The sequence below is a fragment of the Vulpes vulpes genome, chromosome 2 (genome assembly GCF_048418805.1).
Source record: "Vulpes vulpes isolate BD-2025 chromosome 2, VulVul3, whole genome shotgun sequence".
Taxonomy (NCBI): domain Eukaryota; kingdom Metazoa; phylum Chordata; class Mammalia; order Carnivora; family Canidae; genus Vulpes; species Vulpes vulpes.
Window position 1 is genome coordinate 103,578,784 of NC_132781.1, and position 23,435 is coordinate 103,602,218.

General features: G+C 38.9%; 1 protein-coding gene across 9 annotated transcripts in view; it reads right to left on the reverse strand.

Annotated features, from left to right (window-relative positions):
* The window catches only part of CACNB2 (calcium voltage-gated channel auxiliary subunit beta 2), a 376,515-nt gene that overhangs the window by 160,645 nt on the left and 192,435 nt on the right, over positions 1-23,435 (reverse strand). The window contains exon 1 of one of the 9 annotated variants that reach the window (XM_072749416.1): positions 22,465-22,740. The exons of the other annotated variants lie outside the window; for them this stretch is intronic. Within the exon in view, the coding sequence (XP_072605517.1) occupies positions 22,465-22,515 (51 nt within the window). The 5' untranslated portion in view covers positions 22,516-22,740. Of the gene's footprint in view, positions 1-22,464; positions 22,741-23,435 lie in introns of those variants that run through there. 9 annotated transcript variants of the gene reach the window in all.

Here is a 23,435-nt window from a genome sequence, read left to right on the forward strand (position 1 = left end):
GTCCTTAAAAGTCAGAAAGATGACTAAAAAGAACAAGACACATGGACGTATACGGGAACAAGATGTAAATGAGGCTTAAAGCATTAGGTGAATCACCATGAGATGAACCCATAGTTAGCTGTCAAACAGACCTAGATTTGGGGAAATATGTAGTAGTAGTAACACAGAAGTTAGAAGTGCAGTTAAAAATCTCACCTTAGGCATGGTAACAGCGGTCAAGCAAGCACGGACAAAAGCATAACAAGCAACTGTATCTGTCTACCTGGCTTTTTCTTCTCAGATCTACTTAGGGATGGCTACGTGACGTACAGGTGATGGCTGAGTTTAGGGAGTAGATGAGAACTTCAAAAGCCAGGTTCTCACAGTAGTAATAGAAAAGAGAGTTTCAGAAAACCAAACCAAACCAAACCCTGGGGAACACACATTTAGTAAATGGGGAGGAAATACAATCAGCCAAGACTGAGACGTTGTGCTCAGAGAAGGAGGAGGAAAGGACAAACAGAATGTGATGAAGGAGGGATGAGAAATGTACAAAAAAAAAAAAGTCAAAAGGCATTAGGATTGTGGACAGTTCTTGGCTTTGATGGAGAGGAAGGCTGAAATCATGTTCCCTTCTTCCATTAAGGAATTCACTGGGTTTGTGGCAGAGGATGGTGAAAAGGACACAGGCTTTGAAATCAGACAAATTTGCTCTGTGACCTGCCTGCTGTGTATTCGGCAGGTCCCTAATCCACAGCAAGAGCCCCTTGTTTCAGGGGTCCAGCTTCCTAGAGTCTTGTGCCCTGTCACCACAATAACTTAGCCCCGTTTCAAAGCCTTCACTTAAAAGTTCTGCATCTCAGTGTCCTTACCTATAAAATGGAAATACCAACCTATTTCCCATGACTTCCATGAGAGATAACGAGTTATTATAAACACAAAGTAAATTTTAGTTCAAAACTCAAATACTTTGAGCTTTAGTTCCCTTCTCTATAGTAGAGAAAAAAATTACCATTTATTTCTGCGGTTGAGTAACTGATGTCAAAGGAACTCCAATTTTCATTCCCCTATTCTTACAATGTTGACTCACCATCAATTTATTAACGTAATAGATCTTTCCTGAGTGCCTAACTCTGCATTACTTTGGAACCCGTCAAGGCTCCCCCACACACACCCATATAAGACCGTGGTCCTATATTTATGGCATATGTTGGATACAGAACAGTTTGCAGTTTGTGCTCAAGACTCCAATTTACAACCCAGGGGTTTTCAGTATCACTCACCACAGTAGAAAGCATAAAAGTCAACCTTAACATCAGAAAAATTCAAAGAATAACATTTAGAATTCAAGAGTTGTGGCCAAAAACATGCCAGATTTAGAAGAACATCACTTGTAAATTACAAACATTGTTTGAACCTCCATCTACTTTTTCAGCAGGGGGGCAGGCATCTCAGAGGGCACTGGCAGTTATAGTTTAAGGCTGTGCCTGAAAAATAATTTGGAATTGAAAACAAGGAAATGGCAGCCAGTGTTTCAGTGGCTATTAAGATCCCCAAAAAGGGCACCTGGATGGCTCTGTTGATTAAGTGTCTGACTTTGGCTCAGGTCATGATCTCAGTCCTAGGACTGAGCCCCATGTTGGGCTCCCTGCTGAGTAGGGAGTCTGTTTCTCCCTCTCCCCCTGCTCCTTCTCTCTCTCTTTCACTCTTTCTCTCTCAAATAAATTAAAAAAAATTAGAACGAACTATTTGTCTCATTAACTGCTGTGTTCCTGGGTCCTACAGCACCTGGCACCTATGGTAGTAGCTCAGTACACATTTTGTAGCTGAATGGATAAACACGTTTCCTTGTTTCCATGTATTCCCATTCATTCATTCATTCATTCATACCTTAAATATTTGTGCACTGCTAGAATAGAGATAATTTGCTAGACATCAAGGCTTCCAGGGTAGATAAGGCAAACATGGGTCCTATACTCAGTTGGAGCTGTAGCCTAGACTGGTTGTTCCAAAAAGGTGTTCCAGAAATCTGTTGTAGCATTTCTGGTTGTCTCAACAACTGAGGGACATTACAGGCTGTCTGTGGGCAGAGGCCAGGGATATAAATGTCCTGCATCGTGTGCAACAGTCTCACGTAACAATAAAATGGGTGTGCACCCCCCATGCTCTTGGTCCTGCTGAAACTCACGCAGGTGAAAAATCTGTTTATAAAATGATCCAAACCCAGAATCTAACCCTCTTATGCATACAAGAGCAAAGCACTTTTGTATGGATGTCAAATGTACTGAATTCTCTACAAATGAAAGTAGTGTATCAATCAATCGAAGACCGTACTTTGCACTTTACCAAGAATCTTTGAGTACAGTCTCCAGTAGCAACCCTCCTGAGCCACGCACCTGTCAACCTGTTTACAGCTGCCCCGTCCACACGACCGACAGACAGGGCAGAGAGGTGACTACTTCATGACCACTGCACCTCCCAGTGTGGTCATTCCTGCGCCGTCACACAGTGAAATACACGTGACCGAAGAATACACAAATGACTTAGTGAGGTTTTTTACATTCTGCATTAGTTGTTCACATTTAAGCAGGACTTTGATTTCCAGATCATAAAGGAGACACGCTGAAGTATTTGTAAAAGAAACTGAGTCTGCTAGAAACGTGACCTGCCGTCCCAGACAACAAGGAGGTCAAATAATCGCATTGGTAGGAAGCAAATAAACTCAGTTCTGTGACAGAGACAAATGGGAGGAACCGCCTGAGAGAGGGCAGTTGTTGAAAACCTTTCTGAAGAATTATGGTTTAACTGAACACTTACAAATAAGAGGAAGGGACAGAAAGAACATTTCCAAGAAAGAGGACAGCAAGCACAGAGGCTGTGAGGTTGGAAAGGACTTGGCTTGTTGGAGAAATTGGACAAAAAAAAAATCAATGATGATGAAGTACAGCAAGTCAAAGGGACATGATACTGCGGGTGATGATGGGCTTGGTGGTGGTGGCGGAAACGAGCAGGATGCAGAGCAGATGTGGACTGGCTGGGTTATATGGATGAATCAGGTGTCAGTGTGGTGGGGAAAAGCTGGGTAGAGGGCCAGGCTATGGTGGCACCAATGGGGTTCCCGGAGCTCTGGCCTATGAAGTGGAGGAGATGTGTAAGAAGCACCAGAGGCTTGCATGGACTGAGAGATCTGACCTCCTAGGATCTACAGCCCTGGTGCACCAGGAGCATACCTGTGCAAACCTTCTAGAGAGGCGTTGTTGTTGTTGTTGTTGTTGTTTTTCATATTTTACCTGTGAGCTAGTTCCTTCAGATACTAAAAGAAAGTGTGAGGTCAGACACAGGGAGTCTAAGCAGCTGGGCTCCTCCCAGATACTTCTTTGACTGTTAAGTGGAGCTCTCGGCTTTAGCAGGAGCTCTGCTGTAGCATAAAAAGAAATCAAATAAAGGCTAGATACATTCAAGAGTTCTAACCATTTGTGTGGTATTGTTAATTAGCTTGAGAATAAATCATGGGTAAAACCAACACCAAATGACTAGTTATGGATGGTAACCCCAGTTTTTAACAACTTTTTTTTTTTAAATACAGCTTTTCTAACATAGGTTCATACCTAGAAAGGAACAGCTACAGGTGAGATCTACAAAAGATAGGTTCTTTATCTAGAATCTGAAAATCTAGAAAGCTCAAACAACAAAGAGGTGTCAGCAGTATTAAAGCACATCTTCAAATCAGAAGGGACTCCTCAAGAAAGAAACCACGTGGTGTTCCAGCAGGTGTGTTGTATTTTAATTCTCTAGATCCTGCCAATCCCACATGTAGGATAAGGAGATAATGAAATGGATTCAGAAAAGCTATCTCTTCCTGTTTTCTCTTGCTTCTCCTAAGTCCCCCATTCCTCTGCTATTAGACCTTTGGCTGCCCTGTGTCTTGAGACACATTTTGCAAAACAAACCATAAGCAAAAACAACAAGATAGAAATAAACACAGTAACTCTGGCTTTCTTTTCAGTCTTTATCCTCAGCTGCCCCTGACACAACTGATCACTCTGTTAGGTCACTCAGCTCCCCTGCCGACCAGCACTGCCACCACTGTTTAGGCCTGGGCTTCCAGTTGTCTCTCCCCAGGACTCTTCTGGCAGCCTCTGAAGCTTTTCAAGGGCAAATCAAGGTCGTGAAGGAGTAGAAGGGATGGAAGGGGCATTGGAGGTTGGGACCAGGCTGAATGAAAAGTTCTCATGGGATCCTACCAGGGAGACTGTTCCCAAGAGTGGTGGGAGGCCAGGCAAGTGGTTTAAGGGGCTGAAATCAGGATGAAAAAGACATGTCAGTCCTTAACAAATGCTTGTCAAACAATTAATCCCTTATTTTCATATAGTGCTTTACTATTTTCAAGATTTACATACATATTATATTTGATCCTCGAGGTCTATAGGGCTCATATCACTATTATTCAATTGTAAAAATAAGGAAATGGACTCTCAGAGATACTGGATGATGTGTTCTATGTCACTCCTCTAATTAAAGCCTAGTCGAGCTTTTTAAAGAAACATCAATTCCATCTTAATGCTCATCAAGTTCTCATCAGGCTGTCAGCCACTTGCTGGTATTGATAAATACCAAGAGTTTTCAAAACATGAACCAGAATACTTAGAGTCTGACCAATGTCTAGAAAGATTTATTGTTTGTACTAGAAATAAGACTTTGTTCATAATATTTCATTATAATGTCTTTGGGCAAAGACATAGATAATGGATATTGTCAGAGTTAATAGACTAAACAGATATTTTAGGATAAATATGATTAATACAAATATCTCAACTGCCAGAGAGCAGCATATGGATTTTTTTTCAAGAAAAATAAAGCTGGAAATCTAAATTCATACTCTCAAACTAGATGCCAATAAATAAGAAACGTCAATAGTTCATAATCCCTGAAGCATTACATTCTTTCTTTTCCCCTTCAATTAGTTTCAGATGTCTTCGCAGGTCATTTTACTTTGATGTGTACCTTACACTAAATCAACACAGATCAGTCCATTGTAAAGAAAATTCTTACACACTTAGTTTATATCACCAAATTACTGAGCTAAAAGCAGTTGAGAAGAGTCATGCCCTTAACAAAGATTTTTCCAAGGACATAAAATAATAGATTTCATACAGAATCATACATTATTTTTTTAAAGATTTTATTTATGTATGCATGTATGTATGTATGTATGTATGTATGTATTTATGAGAGACACACAGGGATAGTCAGAGACATGGGCAGAGGGAGAATCAGGCTCCCCACAGCGAGCCCAACGTGAGACTCGATCCCGGGACCCCAGGATTATGCCCTGAGCCAAAGGCAGATGCTCAACCACTGAGCCACCCAGGTGCCCTGAATCGTACATTTAAAAATTCCAATTCTATTTTGAAAACTTAAGATCATCTAGAACTAAAATTTAAGCCCTATTTTTAAGAACCCCATCTCTTAGAAAAATGATAAGATTTTTATCTTTTATTATCCTTCTATGGAACAAATCACATTTCCCTGCTCCCAAATACAACATTTCATGAAGCAGAAAAATACCCTTACTAAAATATGACTACAATTTATAATTTTACTACAGATACTGTGTGTTTGAGATCCAAAATATGCCCCTATAGACTATTCATAGATTCTATTGATATAAATGTATATATTCATTACATTTGCTCAGAAGATGTGAGCATCCAATAGACTAATAGTTTCACATTGTCCTGAATATTCTATGTAAAACATTCTCCCCTAGAAACAACTATGAAATGCTATGAAGGAATGGCTCTTTTCAGAATCACTTCAAACGCAGTTCTGCAGCTAAACCCACATATCCTCTTGTCGTTCATATAACAATTAAGTATATATTATTAAAAAATGACAAGTCTAATTGAGAGAAGCTCTTCCAAAGCAACAAGCAGATAGTAAAACAAAGTGAATAGGAGTTCTTATAACTGGAACTCTTGGAATGCTTTTAGGCAATGTCCTAGCTTATCGGTCTACTCTTCTGGCTACTTTTCTCTTTCACAAGTTATCAATCCTACTGCTCTCTGCTTCAGTACATTCGCATGATAACGTGAGTCACTGACCAAATTCCATAGCCTAAGGACATTCATAGAGTGGTGACATGTGCTATCTGCGTAGCCCCTCACGATAAAGCAATTATGTTCTCTGGTGTTGTAAGAATTAACAGCACCAGATGCCATGTTTTCCCCCTGCTTCACAGAGGAGCCTGGTAATGAGACATGATATGTAAAAGTCATCTCAATTCATGCAATGTGAAAGAAAACTTGAATACCAAATAAGGAGACATTATCTTTCTGAAGGGTAAGAGTGAACTATAATGAGGCTGACTTGGGTGCGAAAATGTACTCTTAGGTGGAACAGGCCTTTGGTGAATAAGGCCCACCTAGCTTGCTCCGCGCAGGCACTGCAGTGATGCACAGAAAAAAGTCCTGTAGAAACATCATCTGTCAGGAGCCCTGCAAGCTAGTCAAACGTCCTTATTAGGAAAAACTGAAGTGGCCTGGAGAAAGCAGCAAGACGATGGAGGATTTGAAATTCTGCACGTCTATATTTGTATTTTAAGTGTCATAATTATTTTTCTTAGCTTTGCAAAAACCGCCAGCATTTCGACTTACTGAACTGATGAACTAATCAGGAGAAAGCTCTGAATAGACTCCACAACTTTGAAAAGAAACACAAGCATGGGATCTTAAATTATGTTGCAAAGTTTCCTAATTCCATAATTAAGAACTTGATTTAATTCATTGTGTTGGCCTCTTATTTTGTTTCCTTTGTTCCAGATTAAGGGCAGGGAGGAAGTTATGCAAATGTCCTGGGGTGGAAATAATTTCTCTCAGTTGGTACAGACCAGCTGGTTTCCCATGGTAAAAAGAAAAAGGTAGAAACCGGGAACATTGGAATAGCATGTGTTCCCAACAAGATTTTGAAGGATACTGAAATTTTTGAATGTAGTAAGTATCTTTAGGTTCATCATTTCACCCAGTTGAAAACAGAGGTAAAAGGATGGAAAGAGGCAATGATCACCAGAATCAGAAAAAGAAGTCTTAGCCCAGTTCCCAAAACACCTTCTTCCTTGTTTTATAAAATAAGTTATCCCAGAATTGTCTTCTAATCTGCAATTCACCAGGATGATGGAATATAGAATATACTGGGTCCAAAGCCTATAAGTACGAAACAAACATGAAAACTAAACAAAATAACAAACCTTAAACAAACAACAATAAAAATCTTAGCGAAATCTGATTATAAACACAGATTTCAGCAAGAAGAAAGAGTAAAAGAAAAAAAATGGTATAAACACAGTCTTTATGAAAATATCTTTATTTGGCTTTTACATACATTCCCTGTGGGAATGAGTCTGCTCTTGTTTTTCTGAGAAGTAGCTGGGACATAATAAAGGAAAAACAGCTCGTTTTTTATTTCTAATGGACCGTTCTGGAAGATTTAAAAAAAAATGTGAATGAAAGTGGTTCATTTAGAGAGGATTAAGAAGATTTTCAGAGCATGAGGTTGCAGGCCTGCCGGGTGATTTTCATGAACTCTAAGAGAGGAGAGCAGGGTTGGCTCCTGGAGGTGGCCTCACCTGCTGCTGTTACACATCCAGGACTCAGGGGTCCAGGAGGAGCCTCCTGAACTCAGGTCCCCATTCCTTAAGGAGATTCAATAGCAGTAGTGGCCAGGCCAGTAAGACCACAGTAAACAAAAGGAAAAAAAAGAAAAAGGAAGCTGTGTGCAGGTAGGTTTGCGTTGGCCCGTGAGAAGCTGCTCCCTGACCTGCACTCCCTGCCTCTGCCACTGGCACCTGCGTAGCCCTTGACTTGAGACGAATGTGCCCAGATGCCTCATCTGTAGAGATGATCCTGTGTCCACTTCACTGGGTTGCTGGAAGGACTAAGTAAGACAATACAAAGCACTGGGCCTCGTTCAATATGTAGGCTTACCATAAGCTTTTAAAAAACAAACAAAACTGCATTTATTTTAATTTATTTTTAAAACATTTTATCTGTTTATTCATGAGAGACACAGAGAGAGAGAGAGGCAGAGACACAGGCAGAGGGAGAAGCAGGCCCCTTGCAGAACTGATGTGGGACTGATCCTGATGCGGGACTCGATCCCAGGACCCCAGGATCATGACCTGAGCCGAAGACAGATGCTCAACCACTGAGCCACCCAGGTGCCCCCATTTTATTTTCTTTATTTTATTTTACTTTAATTTATTGTTTTAGAGACAGAGAGAGAGAGAGAGAGAGAGAGAGAGCAAGTGAGCACTTGAGCAGGGGGAGGGGCAGAGGAAGAGAGAGAAAGTATTCCCAAGCAGACTCTGCCATACAAGCGGGGAGCCAGAGGTGGGGCTTGATCTCCTGACCCTGAGATTATGACCTAGGCAGAAACCCAACTGACTGGGCCACCCAGGCGCCCTTTTACTTGCATTTTAAAAATTGTGGTAAAATGAATACAGCATAAAATTTACCATTTTAGCCATTTTGAAGTGGCCAGTTCAATGGCATTAATTATCTTCACATTGTTGTGCAACCATCACCTTTTTCTATCTCCAGAACTTTCCATCCTCTCAGACTACAACCCTGCCCCATTAAGCATGCCCCCCTTTTTCCCTCCACTCCCCTCAGCTCCCAGCAACCATAGTTTTACCTTCTGGCTCTATGAGTTTACCTGCTCCAGGTATCTCATATAAGTAAAACATACAGCATTTGCCATCTCCTGGCTGGCTCATTTCACTTAGCCTAATGCCTTTGGTTTTAATGCCAAGACGAATGCTAGGTTTGCACCGTGAGAAGGAAACACAGTCCCAGAGAAGGCAGGTGGTCTCACTCAGCTGTAGAAATTAGACAAATACGTATATTTTCAACCCCAAAACAGATACTACATCAGCAGTGGGGACCCTTTATTATTCACACAAACTATCTCTTATTAACTAAAGTAGTTTTATTAGTCTGGAGCTCAGGAATAACTGTTTTTTGGACTCTCTTTAAACAACTTTCAACATCTCCACCAATTAGCTGCCCTCGCTGCAACATCACATCTCTCTAGGGTTAGACCGAAGCATTCACGTGCCAGTTCTCATGGGAACCCCATGTCCTATCACAACTTCTACAATAGGCTTTGAACTCCTATCTTCCATGCGAAACAGAAAGAAGAGAAGACAGGTTGGCAAGCTCTTTAAAATATAAACATTTACTGAGCTCCAATTCAGCCCCATAACTATCTCGGATCTCCACAGGAGAAAACATAGGTACACTGACTCAATCATATTAAGGAGACTGTTCAGAAACTCATCCTTTGCCTGTTGTGAAATTGGATCAAATTTGTAATTTGTGAAATTTGATTCAATTTCACAACTTCCGCACTTTCAACAGATCTTTTACCCTGAGAATTCTCTAAATATTTATTTTGTCTATAACAGAGAGATTCGTGGCTCTTTATGTTACAGTATTTGCACAGGTGCATACACATATTTTTTATCTTGTTAACGTTATCTGAATCAATGGTAATATCCTCAACAATAGATGTCTCATTTAATTTCCCCTGGGTAGCACTCAATACATGTCATATGTAGGTGATTAATATTTTGGCAATAGCGTGACTTCTTTTTCATATGGTTCTATTTGAGTGCATGTACAGAGGCTTTTTTTAAAAAAAAAAAAAAAAACCACCCAAACATCAATTAGCATTAATTATTCACAGTCTACCATGAAAGCCCACTGTAAAAGCTTTGGAAGCAGAGCTGTGAATGATTCACAAAACCCGCTGATGTGGCACTTGGCCTTGAAAGATTTCCAAGCATGTGTTTTTATTGAACACTAAACCTTATTAAACAAAGTCATGAAAATGGTCATAAACCTGGACCCAGCAGGGGGAGGACCACAGGCTCATCAGGTTTCATGCAACAATAATATATGTGCTGAGGCCAAGCCAAGAGAGACTCAAAAGAGAAAAGAAAGAAAAAGGAAAAGAAGAAAAAATAGGGGAAAATGATGTGAGGTGAGATTACTTGCTTTTATACACACTCATATTGAAGGTACATTCTTCAAGCAATTATTAGGGCTTCAAAAGGAAGACAAAACTAGAAACAGCTATTCTGAGATGCTTTAAGTACTTTGCATCACCCCCCTGGGCCTTTACAGCCTCCCACATGGAGGAATGCAGAGATAAGAATTATTACTTTCATTTTATAGGTGATAAAACAAACCTAAAGATGTTAACTGATTTGCTTCCAAATGAAGACGCAAGAGGTAGAACCAAGAAAAAAAATCTCGTTCTTCTTTCAGTTCAGTGAGCTCTGTCCGTCTTACCATGTTCTCAAATCCTATCATATTCTCCAATCAAGGCCATTTTCTGTTGTCTGTGACTAAGAAGACAAGGAGGCCCAGGACGGTATAAACCAGACTTTGTATAAAAGGCGTCTGTGGCAGAGGCTGTGGAACCTTCAGGATTGTAGTAGATCTAGTTTATGTGTTGGCAGCACAGACAAGGATCTCAGGTATGATATAGGGGTCAGATTTTTCTCTTTTCTGACACCTACAATGCCACTCACCAAAATAATTGGTTGTATCATTGGACCAAGGTTGAAAGACAAGTAAGTATTGTTTGTAAAGTTACCAAATGTTAAAGTCAAAATTATAGCAGGTCCTTTGCCAAGAAAGAGTATAGGAAGTTCTACTTCTCCAACTCTATGGGAAGAATTAGGCAGACAAGTCCCCCCCTAACCCCGAACAACCACTGAATGGGAAGCCCCATGGGAAGTCCTTTCTGAGCTCTGACAGCCCGGAATCAACAACCTGATGACTTAGTGGCTTGTGCTGTCTTCAGCAGTGCAAAATCTATGAATCTAAAGGTGAGACCATATGCTGCTCGTATTAACTACAGCTTGAGTCAGATGTGGTCTTTTTCTTATTTTGTGGAGAGCCATTAGCTCTCTGCACACAGTAAGTTAGATATCTAAACAAAGTCGAAGCTTTTTGTTTTACTTTCCAAAATTAAGACTTAATCTTTTGACTAGTTTAGTGTTGATTTTAATCAAACCCAATGTGCTATTGTCTCACACTAGACTACCCTTTAGTGAAATCAGCAGGGTGCTACAATCTAAATTTAAAAGGAAATATTTTGATGGCTGGGACTGGACAAGGGAAAACACTATCCAATAGTTTATTTTGTAATTCTGTTAATATCTAACAAATAAAAATAACACTAGAATCTAATCCCTGGGGGCACCTGGGTGGCTCAGTCAGTTAAGCATCTGCCTCTGGCTCAGGTCATGTTCCCAGGGTCCCGGGATTAATTATGCCCTGCATCAGGCTCCCTACTTGGCAGGAAGCCTGCTTCTCTTTCTCTCTCTCTCTCTGTCTGATGCTCCTCCTGCTTGTGGTCTCTGGATCTCTCTATCTCTCTGTTAAATAAATAAATAAAAATATTTAAAACCAAAAAAAAGAATCTAATCCCTGGGAAACCTATTAACATATTTACACAGAGATCCAAACAATATAAAAAACATTCAGTTAAAACTCACCTTTGCTAATAGTCTACTGAATAGAAATTAAAGCATTATTGTGTAATTTTTTACATTTTAAAGAAATTATTAATACCTAATGTGGGGTGCATTGTTATGAAATTAGTATGGTATTCATCTTATGTTGGCAGTGGCAACTGGTATAATCATTTTGAAAAGACGTATGGAAAGCAAAGCCAGAGACGTAAGAACATTCAAACCCACTCACTGTGCAAATAATTCCACATCTGAGATTTTATCTCAAGGATGTTATTTAACAGAGCCAAAACCATATGCTCAAAAGTGTTATTACAGATTTATCTATAAAAACAAAATTATAAAATGCATGAAAATTCCAACAAATAAATGACCATCTTATTTAGACAAACTATGGGAAATCTGCACAATACTATATCATGCTATGATTTCAAAGTGATCTCAAAATACAGCTGAAAGAAAAAGACAGACTCCAGAATAGTCTGTATGTGATAGTTGCAGCCATAAGACCATGTAAGCTTACAGAAAAGGACTGGGATATAATTTGCCAGAACAAAAATATTTGACCCAAAGAGATGAGGCAGTGGTGTTCCTATACACACATTTCCTTTAATATTTCTTATATTTTTATTTATTTTAGGGAGAGAGTGTGAGGTAGGGAGAGGGAGAGAGAGAATCTTGAGCTGACTCCCCGCTGAGCATGGAGCCCCACCTAGGGCTTGATCTCAGGACCCCGAGATTACAACCTGAGCCAAAATCAAGAGTAGGATGCCCAACCGAGTCACCCAGGAGCATCATAATATATTGTTATAATATTTATATATATTTATAATTTATATTGTTATATTTTTTATATAGTTAATGCTAATCACTTTTCATTAATTACTTGATGTGTAAAGCTCTCTTTCGAGTTTTTTCCATTTTAACAATAAAAATATTTTGGCAACTCTTGTTGGGTTGTGCAAAATTGTCTTTTTTATGAACCGACTGTTTTATGGGGCAAGGTGAAATCAAACATTCTGACATGTCCTGGGGATAAAGCCAGCATCCCTGTGATCATCCTTTAAAGAACCCCCTTTAAAATACGCATATTAGCCACCCGGGCTTTTTAACATTAGAATTCCATTTAAGTACGAGTTATACCTGAAAAATGATGCAGCAGCACCTGTAGCTTTAGACCATTATTTGTTTTATGATATATAGGAATTGAAGGAGAGCAGAATATGCCACCCCAAAGTATGGCACTTCAGAATAATGCTTATTTTGAATTGAAGTTACTTAAGGAATAGCTTGTGCAGGAAGGACACTCTGATGCTCCTCTGTCTCCCAGAAGGCAGGTAATAAGTCTCCCACATGAAGACGCTCTCAGTTTACCAGGAGGGTAGAAGGCATCCTTATGGCCAGAGGTAGGGAATTGGAGGCCTTGCTACTTCTTCACTGATTTGCCCAAACTTCTTTGTTTTGCCAATTCTTTTTAAAATTTTTTTAAAGATTTTATTTTATTTACTCACAACACACACACACACACACACACACACACACACACACACACACAGATGCAGAGACACAGGCAGAGGGAGAGGCAGGCTCCATGCAGGGAGCCCGATGTGGGACTCGATCCCTGGTCTCTAGGATCAGGCCCTGGGCTGAAGGTGGCGCTAAACCGCTGAGCAACCCAGGATGCACTGTTTTGCCAATTTTTTCACAAATTTATTGCTTCTTGGCATAAAAGGCATAAAACCTGTCTGCTTTGGTCATGATGAGTCTCCTATTTTTATGGGCTCCCATACGTAGGAAATTGAATTTGCTTTTCTCTTGTTCATCTATCTTAGTTCAATTTATTTATTAGACCAGCCGAAGAACCTAGAAGGCAATAATGGAAATTCTTCTCCAATATCGTTTTGGGGTCCAAAGTGGGGGTTATCCCCTGGCTGGACACTGCTCGCTCCAGGGTTTCTGCAGCGGCCAGACCCTAGAACCCCTGCAAGAGCCAGTGGAAGGTAAGAACTCTAACCATGTCACTCTCCCAGGTCACGGCCTACCGGGTCTCTTGGGAACAAAAGTAGTGAGAGTCCTTTTCTTTTTCTAAGTTTAGATTAGCAGGAGAAAATGAAAGGTCCCTAGTTCCTTTCTGGAAAGGTTTATTATAAGTATCCTTATTTTCTATGGATTCCTCCCAGAAATGGTCATGATTTTCTTTTGTCTCTGTCTTTTATGGCATCTGTAATAAGGAAGAAAAGCAGAGGGGAGAAGGCAGGCCTAGATCTTATAAGCCTGTTGTTTGAGCTGGCGTTACCAACTGGTAAGCTCATGGTTCTCACCAGACCAGCGTCTGTCTAGGCCAACTTTGCTATGGGTCCCCTAGGTAAAAACTGGATGAGGTTTTCCTTTTGTCTTGTTCTAGGGCCTGAGAGCTTGGGCTATAACCACTGAGGATATCCTCTCTGGTCCCCATCAGCCACAAGGTACATGTACCAACGTGCACCTTGGGTGCCAGTCAAACAGAATGGGATTCTGAGATGTGAAGTCATCACAAGCACCATTCTCTTTGTCTTCCATGCAAGCTCTCAGGGGAATTTGTCATTAAGGGTCCCAGTCCTTAAAGGGGCTTTGTCATTACTACCTTCATGGACTTGTTAGTGCTAGAAAAGTCCCATCCCAGTAGCACCTGCCTGGTGACACAGATGAGCACGTCTCTGACTGGGGACAGGGAAAAGTAGAGGCACCGTATTCACTACATCATTGTTACCGCCTATGATAACGAGGGTCTCTGCTTTCTTAGGCTAACACTGGGCGTGAATTTTCTGGGTCTTTAAGGGCTGTACCTTTTGCATTCTCTGTTGGGACACCCCCTGTATCCGTGGTTAAGCCTTATGGCTTATTGGTTTGTGTCACTATTGAGATTAATATAAGATCCTACTGATCAATGGCCACATGAAGGATCTCTGATTTGGAAAAATGTCTATATTTGGGGAAAAGAATTGCTTTTAGTGAGCTCTCATCCTAAACAATTGACTTACTGTATTTGCAAGATTATTTCTAAATAAGACAGAACACTGAAACATTAATTACCCAAACCTAAGTTTTACCTAATTTTGGCTTAAAGATATTTAGATAAAGAACTAAAGATATTTGAGTCTATTAGTAAACATGTCTTGTACCACAATGAAAAATTAAAATATGAGGAAGCCTATATCTCTAGGAATTATAAAATGTATTCATTAGTTTGTCAATCTAAAGTAAGCTGATATGACATACAGTTAGCAATTGCTTATTTCTTAGTTTTTTTTTTTTAGAAATTATGGTTTCCAAGAGTTAAGAATGAATTCTAATAAGTATAATTAAAATAGAAATAGAGTAAATAGAGTAGAAATAATAAAGAAAACAAATCTTTATGCAAGAAAAGTGCAAAATACCTTGGGGCAAGAAAAAGTATCAAGTATACACATGCATTTTTGTTAAGAGGGAAGACAACAATTTTGTCCTAAAATACGATTGGTTATTTCAGAATGAGAAAAAGGGAAACAAAGAAGAAACTAAATGGAAATAGGCAGCTGGAAAGAGAAAGAAGGAGAGAGAGAAAGAATTTTAGTTTGTGTAATCAAGTGGCTAAAGTTGAATTATTAATATAGAGATTTTATTTATTTATTTCTTAACAGAGGTTTTAAAAATAAGCTTTAATAGGGTGCTTATGTAAAACTAAACCTTAATTTTCTTTCATTTGCAAAAGGGACAAAGTTTTGTTGGACGACTGGTCTGCTGCTTATTATAAGAGACTGTGAAAGATTTTTCTTTACCCTTTTAAGTAATCTTCTTAGAAAGCAAAGATTTTGTGTCTTACAAAATAATTTCCTGATCTCCATTTTGTTTTAATCAGGTTTTTGATTACTTAAGAACACTGAATCTTCTCAATATTAAATAAGCTAAGTGTTGCTCACAACTGTGTAACCTTCTGTATTTGTTTTATAATCTTTTATTGTCAATAGCTAATTAAGTCTTAAATTTTGTAATGTTCCATAACCCTAATTAGTTAAGTGCCCAAAACCTTTTGACATTTTTTAAAAGATTTTATCTATTTATTCATGAGAGATGCAGAGAGAGACAGAGAGGCAGAGACACAGGCAGAGGGAGAAGCAGGCTCCATCAGGGAGCCTGACATGGGACTCGATCCCAGGACTCTAGGATCACGACCTGGGCTGAAGGTGGCGCTGAACAGCTGAGCCACCCAGGCTGTCCACCTTTTGACATTTTTGAACAAGCTTCCCAAATCAAATTCTAAATGAAGTCTTTTTGACCTCAAACTAAATTTGGGATTTTCTAGAGGTTCCCTAGAATATCTCAGAAGATTGATTCCCCACCCCTTATAAAAAGATATTATACTAATTAAGCTTATTTGATATGTTAAATTGTCAAATAAGAAGTGATGCTAAACTTTATTTAGGAAATATATATGTTGAAATTATTAATATAAGTTTTCTAGAAATTCTATGAAATTCCTAAAAATCTGATGTGTCCTGGTATAATGCTATCAGTCATAATTCTAGTAATTATTTTAAAATATATGTTACAGAAAAAACCAAATTCCCTTGTCAATTGCATTATAATGAACTCTCATCAGATCTTTAACCATCATCATTTTTAAGTCTTTTGTCATTTACACAAGTTATTACTTAACTCTGATGGTTTTGCAAATATGTTTCATCTTCAGAGAGATTCAGGGAAAGGACTCTGACAAATACCCTAGAACAGAGGTTTCTGATAACTTTAAGATCATATCACTGAACTAGGTAAGAATTTCTAGAACTAACGGAAAAACTGAATTCAAGCAGAACAAGAATTAATTACATGGGACTAAATGAACTGATGAAGATGATTACAATTTTCATGACTTTTTGTTTGAAATACTGCTGGTTCTTTGATGTTTTATTTCTCAAGCTTTAAGACTTTAAAGCTCCCCCCTCCCCTCCCCCCCCACCTATGACCTAGAGCAATTTGGTAAAGTCTACCTATTAACAAATATGAAACAATTACTCTTTCTCCCTACCTGATCTCCCTGTGGATTCTCTCTTCCTATCCCTTCTGCCCCTCCCCCTGCTCATGCTCTCCCTCAAATAAATAAACAAACAAATAAATAAAATGTTTCAGCAAACAAACTTTGAAAAGTCCATGTGGTCAATTACTACTCTTGTTGCACTTATATAAATAATCAGGACAAGTTTAATGGGACTAGACTTATTTTGCAAACAAATTAGTCTCAGAAAAAAATTTTGTTTCATTGGAAAACTATAAATAAACCCTTTGGGATTACTAGATTCCAGTCCTGTTAATTGCTTTTGAATCTTATGTTTTCTACCTGTAAACTAACTGGAGCTGAATTATTCCAATTTTCTTTAATATTTGTTCTAATGTTCCAAAATAAGCAATTTTCAATTTTCCAAAATTTCCAATTTTCTCCCACTGTCTGACTTGAAATCACTAAGAATGAAAACTCTTTTTCCAAAGCCATGCAAACTAATGTTAGACAACTTGATATGCACTTCAGGGAAATCACCACCACAGCTCATGTGTCAACAATCTTTGTGCCCATTGCTGTGAGGCTACTCACGAAGATCACCAGAGACATTCATACTGCAAGCCAAGAAATCTGTTAGATTGCTACTACTTGCCCTCATTTTATCTGAAAATGCTTTGAGTTCAATCTAGAGATCCTGACCAATGGCCTGCAGAATTTAGACTGGATTTATAATTTGCTCTAATCATTAACCCTTATTTTTATTTTGTTTCCATTAGAAATGCCTCCTATCAACTACCTAATTGTGAAATCATCAACAAAATGAAAGGGTCACTTACTGAATAGGAAGATACTTGCAAATGATATATCTGATAAGGGGTTAGTAACCAAAATATATATTTTTTAAATCATACAACTCAACACCATAAAACAATCTCATTCAAAAATGGACAGAGGACCTGAATAGATATTTTTCAGAGTAGACATGCAGACAGACAATAGATACATGAAAAGATGCTCAACATCACTCCTATCAGGTAAATGCAAATGAAAACTACAATGAGATATCACCTCACATACTGGTCAATATGGCTAGTATTAAAAAGACAAGAAATAACAAGTATTGGCAAGGATGTGGGGAAAATAGAAACCTTGTGCACTGCTGGTAGGAATGTAAATTGGTACATTCACTATGGAAAACAGTGTGGAGGTCCTCAAAAAATGGAAAATAGAAATACCATACAATCCAGCAATTCTATTTCTGGGTAATATTTATCCAAGGAAAATGAAAACACTAATTCAAAAGGATATATCTGCCCCTATGTTCATGCAGTCTTATTTACAATAGCCAAGATATGGTAATCTAAATGCCTATCAATAGATGAATGGAGTATTATGCTAAGTGAAATAAGTCAAATAGAGAAAGACAAATACCATAAGATTTCACTTATATGTGGATTCTAAAAAACAAAATAAATAAACAAACAAAACCAGAGATAGACTCATTGATACAGAGAACAAACTGGTGGTTGCCAGAGGAGAGGGGTGGGACGACGGTCAAAATAGATGATGAGGATTAAGAGAATCAAAATTCCAGTTGTAAAATAAAGAAGTCATGGAGATGTGAAGTATAGCATTGGGAGTATGGTCAATAACATTATAACAACTTCGTATGGTGACAGGGGTAACTAGACTTACTATGGTGAACATTTCACAGTGTATATAGATGTCAAACCACGATATTGAATTCTTAAAACTAACATAATATTGTATGTCATCTATACTTGCATTAAAATTTTTTTAACTGATTTATTTTCAAGAGTAAGACTAATTCAGTAAGATACTGGAGCAATCTACCAATGCAACTTCTGAATTGTGAAACTTCCTGGAGATTTTATTTTATTTATTTATTTTTTAAAAATTTTTTTAAATTTTTATTTTATTTATCTATGGTAGTCACACACACACACAGAGAGAGAGAGAGAGAGAGAGAGAGAGAGAGAGAGAGAGAGGCAGAGACACAGGCAGAGGGAGAAGCAGGCTCCATGCACCGGGAGCCCGATGTGGGATTTGATCCTGGATCTCCAGGATCGCGCCCTGGGCCAAAGGCAGGCACTAAACCGCTGCGCCACCCAGGGATCCCTTCCTGGAGATTTTAAAGGTGGGCCTGTAGAGCAGAAAAAACACCCCACCCCAAAATATGCCACTTTGGCATATTAATTATTTTGAATTAAAGTTACTCAAGAAACAGCTGGTACAAGAAGGACACTCTGAACCTCCTTTTTCCCCTGAGAGCAGGAAATAAATCTCCCATCTGAAGACACCCTCCTTGCGCCAGGAGGGTAGAAAGCATCCTCACCACCAGAGGGGGGGATTCAAAGCCAAAAATGCTGTATGAACAAAACCTTGTTACTTCTTCACTAATTTGCTACTTTAATCCCAAACCCCTGTTTTGTCAATTCCTCACAACTGTATTGTTTCTTTTTCTAAAAGGCATAAAGGCTGCCTGCTTTGGTCATTTCTTTGAGTCTCATATTTTTATGGGTTCCCGTATGTACAAAATTAAATTTGTTTTTTTTCTTTCCTGTTCATCTGTTTCATGTCAATTTAATTATGAGACCAGCCAAAGAACCCAGAAGGGAAGAAAGGGAAAGTTCTCCTCCCCTACAGAACACACAGACACATATCAACTTCTCTTGTTTTTCCCTTTCTAAACTGCTTTAGCAACATAAAGGTGAAGAGAAAGAAAATAATACTTCAAAGATCATTAAATTTCTTAGAATATTTAACCTCCAACTTTTTTGTTCTTTCGGGCTTATTGTCATTCAGGAGCTCTGGTGCTTCGCCATTTGGGAGTTGAGGGCCACAGTGAGAATATACTAAAGCTAGAAAATGAGACTGTATACAGACTCAAATATTTGCATATCATTTCCAGAGGGTTTCCACTTGCCTTCTCCCAGCCCTCTGATCCTGGGTCCACAGATATCCAATTAGGAGTCCCACTTCACAGGACTGTTATTTATTTTAATCTCTCTTTCTTCCAGTATGCAAATCATAAACAGCTCATAAATTCCCCTTGCTGTCTCTCCTAGATATCACGGTTTGGGGTCCCAGAGCCAAGTTCTTGCATTATTAGCCACTGCAGAAACTGTAGACAGGAATGTGCATTCCCTTAATAACCAAAGGGTCTGCACTAAGCAGTCTATATGCACTGGGATTGTTAAGAAAAATTCTCACAAACACTTGAAATGCAGATATTACTCTTCTTAACGTTACAATTCAGAGATGATCCAAATCTGCCAATCACACAGCTATCATGAAGGGAATGGGCTAATATTCAAAGTTAAGTGTGACTATATCCAAATGCTTGCTCTAAACCACAGTCAGAAAATACTGAAATTGGGCAGCCCCGGTGGCAAAGCGGTTTAGCGCCGCCTGCAGCCCAGGGCGTGATCCTGGAGGCCCTGGATCGAATCCCATGTTGGGCTCTCTGTATGATGCCTGCTTCTCTCTCTGCCTTTCTCTGTCTCTATGAATAAATAAATATAATCTTAAAAAAAAAAAAAAAGAAAACACTGAAATTGTGGGTAATGTGCTAAAGAAACAGAAAAGCCTGCACAAGTCTGAGAGATCATTTTTGTTGTAAGGAAGGGAGGCAAGGACATAGAGGGAGTCCCTACCTTGGTCTAAGAATTATAGCACGTAGTTTCAGTCATAAAGAATATTCAAGAAGCTTAACAATGCAACAGCAAAATTCATAAAAAGAAAACTAATGCACTTAACACTAGTCAGAGACATTTTTTTGACCTTGCCAGTGAAAAAGTAATTATCAATATCAGATTTTACTGGTTTATTAATTTCATTTTAATTCAGGACAGGAAACAAATGTATGGTTTCTACATGGGTTTTTACACATTGGGGATCTGCAGTGACTTTAAAGTATATTAACACACACACACAAAAAAAAATAAAGTATAACTGCTGTAAGAGCTGAAATCATACTTGATTAGGACAAAAATCAGGGTCATATAGCTTATTCAGTATCCTAAAAAGTTACTCCATAACACATATACATACACATACTCATGTATTTTTAAAATTATCTACACATATATGGATTTAAAAAATTATCTCCATTTATATTATTGTCCAAATTGAAATAATAGTTTCTGCCATCATTGGGGAATTTTGAGGATGACTGGATGGTGTTAAATGGAAAGAGAATTGTCTTTATAAATACTTATTTTAAACTTTAACTCTTAAGGCCAAAAATCCATGTATTTATCAGCCTAATTCAAACACTGGTATAAGTTCAAATGAGAAGTGATTAGGTCACAGGAAACAAAAATCTAGGATCGGAGGAGAGGAAGTAGTTTAAAAGGATAAAATGTCCCCATGCAGATTCCCCATAATCTTTCGTAGAACTGAAATTAACTGTACTATAATCATTCAACCATTTTGAAGTCATCTAGATAGACATCCCCATTAAATAACTGGGACATTTTTCAGCCCAATTTCACTGCTGAAAAATTTAAAATGACCACTGGAATGTATCTGGCAGTTTGGGATATTTAGCAATTTGGGTTCAGGATTATACATTTTCCTAATTCACGAAAGAATTCCTCTGCAGAAACAACCATAACAGCTATTTTGTGTGTGATTACATTCTTAGAAAGCAGGCAGGTTTACAGGAAAGGATGATTCCAGATATCCCTCAGAACAAACAGGTATTGAATAATTTCGAAATTAAATGTGAGTGGCATCTGAAAAGCTCAGATACTTGCGTGAACTATCAACTACCTAGAAATCATTTAGAATTAGTTTGCATATTGCCAGCCACATCAGAGCCTATAGAAATAGAAATATAAACTTTAAAGCAGACAAAGGTGAGCAAGGGAAAGGGTGTGCTTAGAAAATTTTAGATGAGATACAACAACAGATCATGAAGGATCACATAGATTAAGAGACACATCTCACAGTTTTGTCGCATAAAACACGGAATAGATGATTACCACACGCAGGTATTTCTCAGCAAGAATTATTTTTTCCTTGTTCATTAGATGAACTTAGTGAGGCTTGGAACTGGAAACAGAAGAGGTACCTTGGAAAACATTTCTAGGCAAGCTGTATTTTACTGATTTTAAAAAGGTATTTTCGTGTCCTATTAGCACAGATATTTGTAACCTTAGGATTTTTACTTTAGGCTTTTTTTTTTTTAGATTTTATTTTTATTTAGTTTCATCTATGAGTTCTAGAACAATTATTTGTTCTGAAGCCTTCCCTAGGAGGGCACCAATAATGAGGGGATCTCTACTTTCAAAGTTCCATTCGCTATCTAAAGACCCAAACATCCCATCTTTGTGAGGTAGAGCACTGTTGATCAAGTATTTTAAACATTAGCCTTTCATTCCTGTATTTCATTAAACTCACAAATTTTTGAGGTGACAAACAAGCAATGAAATCTGGATTTGCAGCCGTGCAGGAAGTCAAATCATCTTGATTTACATAGAAAGGCCTGGGGGGTTGGAATAAAGCAGCTCAGTGGCTAGGCTGTCAGTACGATGTGCAAATGCAACAAGTGACTGTCTACAGCTGGAAAAAGCATTTCCACTCTCCAGTGTCTCCCAGTCTCTCCCCCCCTCCCCCCCAAGCTACTAAACTGTTCTCAATCACATACCAGTTTCAAACCAGAGTTAGAGCTTTCCCTGCTCAAACCACCTGAGCACTGACATCATAACACTGCAAATGACATTTCTGGCAAGATAAGGAAAACTTGCAAAAAAAGAAGAAGAAGAAGAAGAAGAAGAAGAAGAAGAAGAAGAAGAGAAGCAACTGACGCGATTTCGCTTGAGCTCACTCACAATAAAGGACATGCCCGTCTTCTGGAGACCACACCGGTGCATCTGGCCTGCCTCCCTGCCCGCGCGCTTACCCCAGGAATGATGCACTTAGTCTGAGGAGACATGAGGCGTCTGTCCAGCATGCCAGCCCAATTCCAAGTGGACCCAGCTCTCCAGAGAGCAGGAATGTGCTTCACGGGGGCAAGAACTCAATAAAACAGCTCAAGGCAGCCAAGTCTTGCTTTGCTGACCAGCATAGCAACTGCCTTCCTCGTCCTTGGCTGGCTCGAGGTGTGCAGTCTTAGCCAGCCAGTGTGACTTTCTCAAAGTTCTTCCGATTATAACGGTTCTGGAACCACTTAGGCCTCGCAGACAAGCTCATCAAAGTCAATTAACAAACACAAGTGGGAGGGGCTTTTTCTACTGCCAGTTACGTCAGCTGGCTTTGCAGGAGCAAAGCCCGCACACTTGTGAAAGCCCAGCAACATTTCATCAATGTCAGATGCAGGCCTTCCAGGCGGCACTGGCTGCGGCCGCGCTAAGGATACTCTCTCTACTATAGGACCACAGATTGCACAACTGGCCAAGCTGTCAGGGGTTCAAGAAAACGATCAGACTGGGGGAAAAAGAAAAAAAAGCCTGGAACAAAAGTGAGAACATTCTTTCGCTCACATCCGATGAAGAAATATTTCCTCCTTCGCATACAAGAAAGTGATATCTTTCTTTTGTGGTCACCTTTCACATTCTCCAAGTGCATGAGAAATACATTTTTTTTTTCTCCACACAGCCACATAAATATCGCTTGGAGAAATTCAATTTCATTTCAACTGAAAACGTCTTTTCATCAAAAGACAATTTTAAAAAATGGAGCAAAACCCACGATACTCTAAGAACATGTTTGCAAAGCATGTAACAAAGGATTACTATCCCGAAGACAGAAAGGACTCCCAAAAGCCAATAAATAAAAGTCCCACAACATAAAAGAATATGGCAAATAAAAATGAATAAATAAAACCACAGAAGAGAAAATGCTAGCAGCCAAGACACATGAAAAATACTTGAC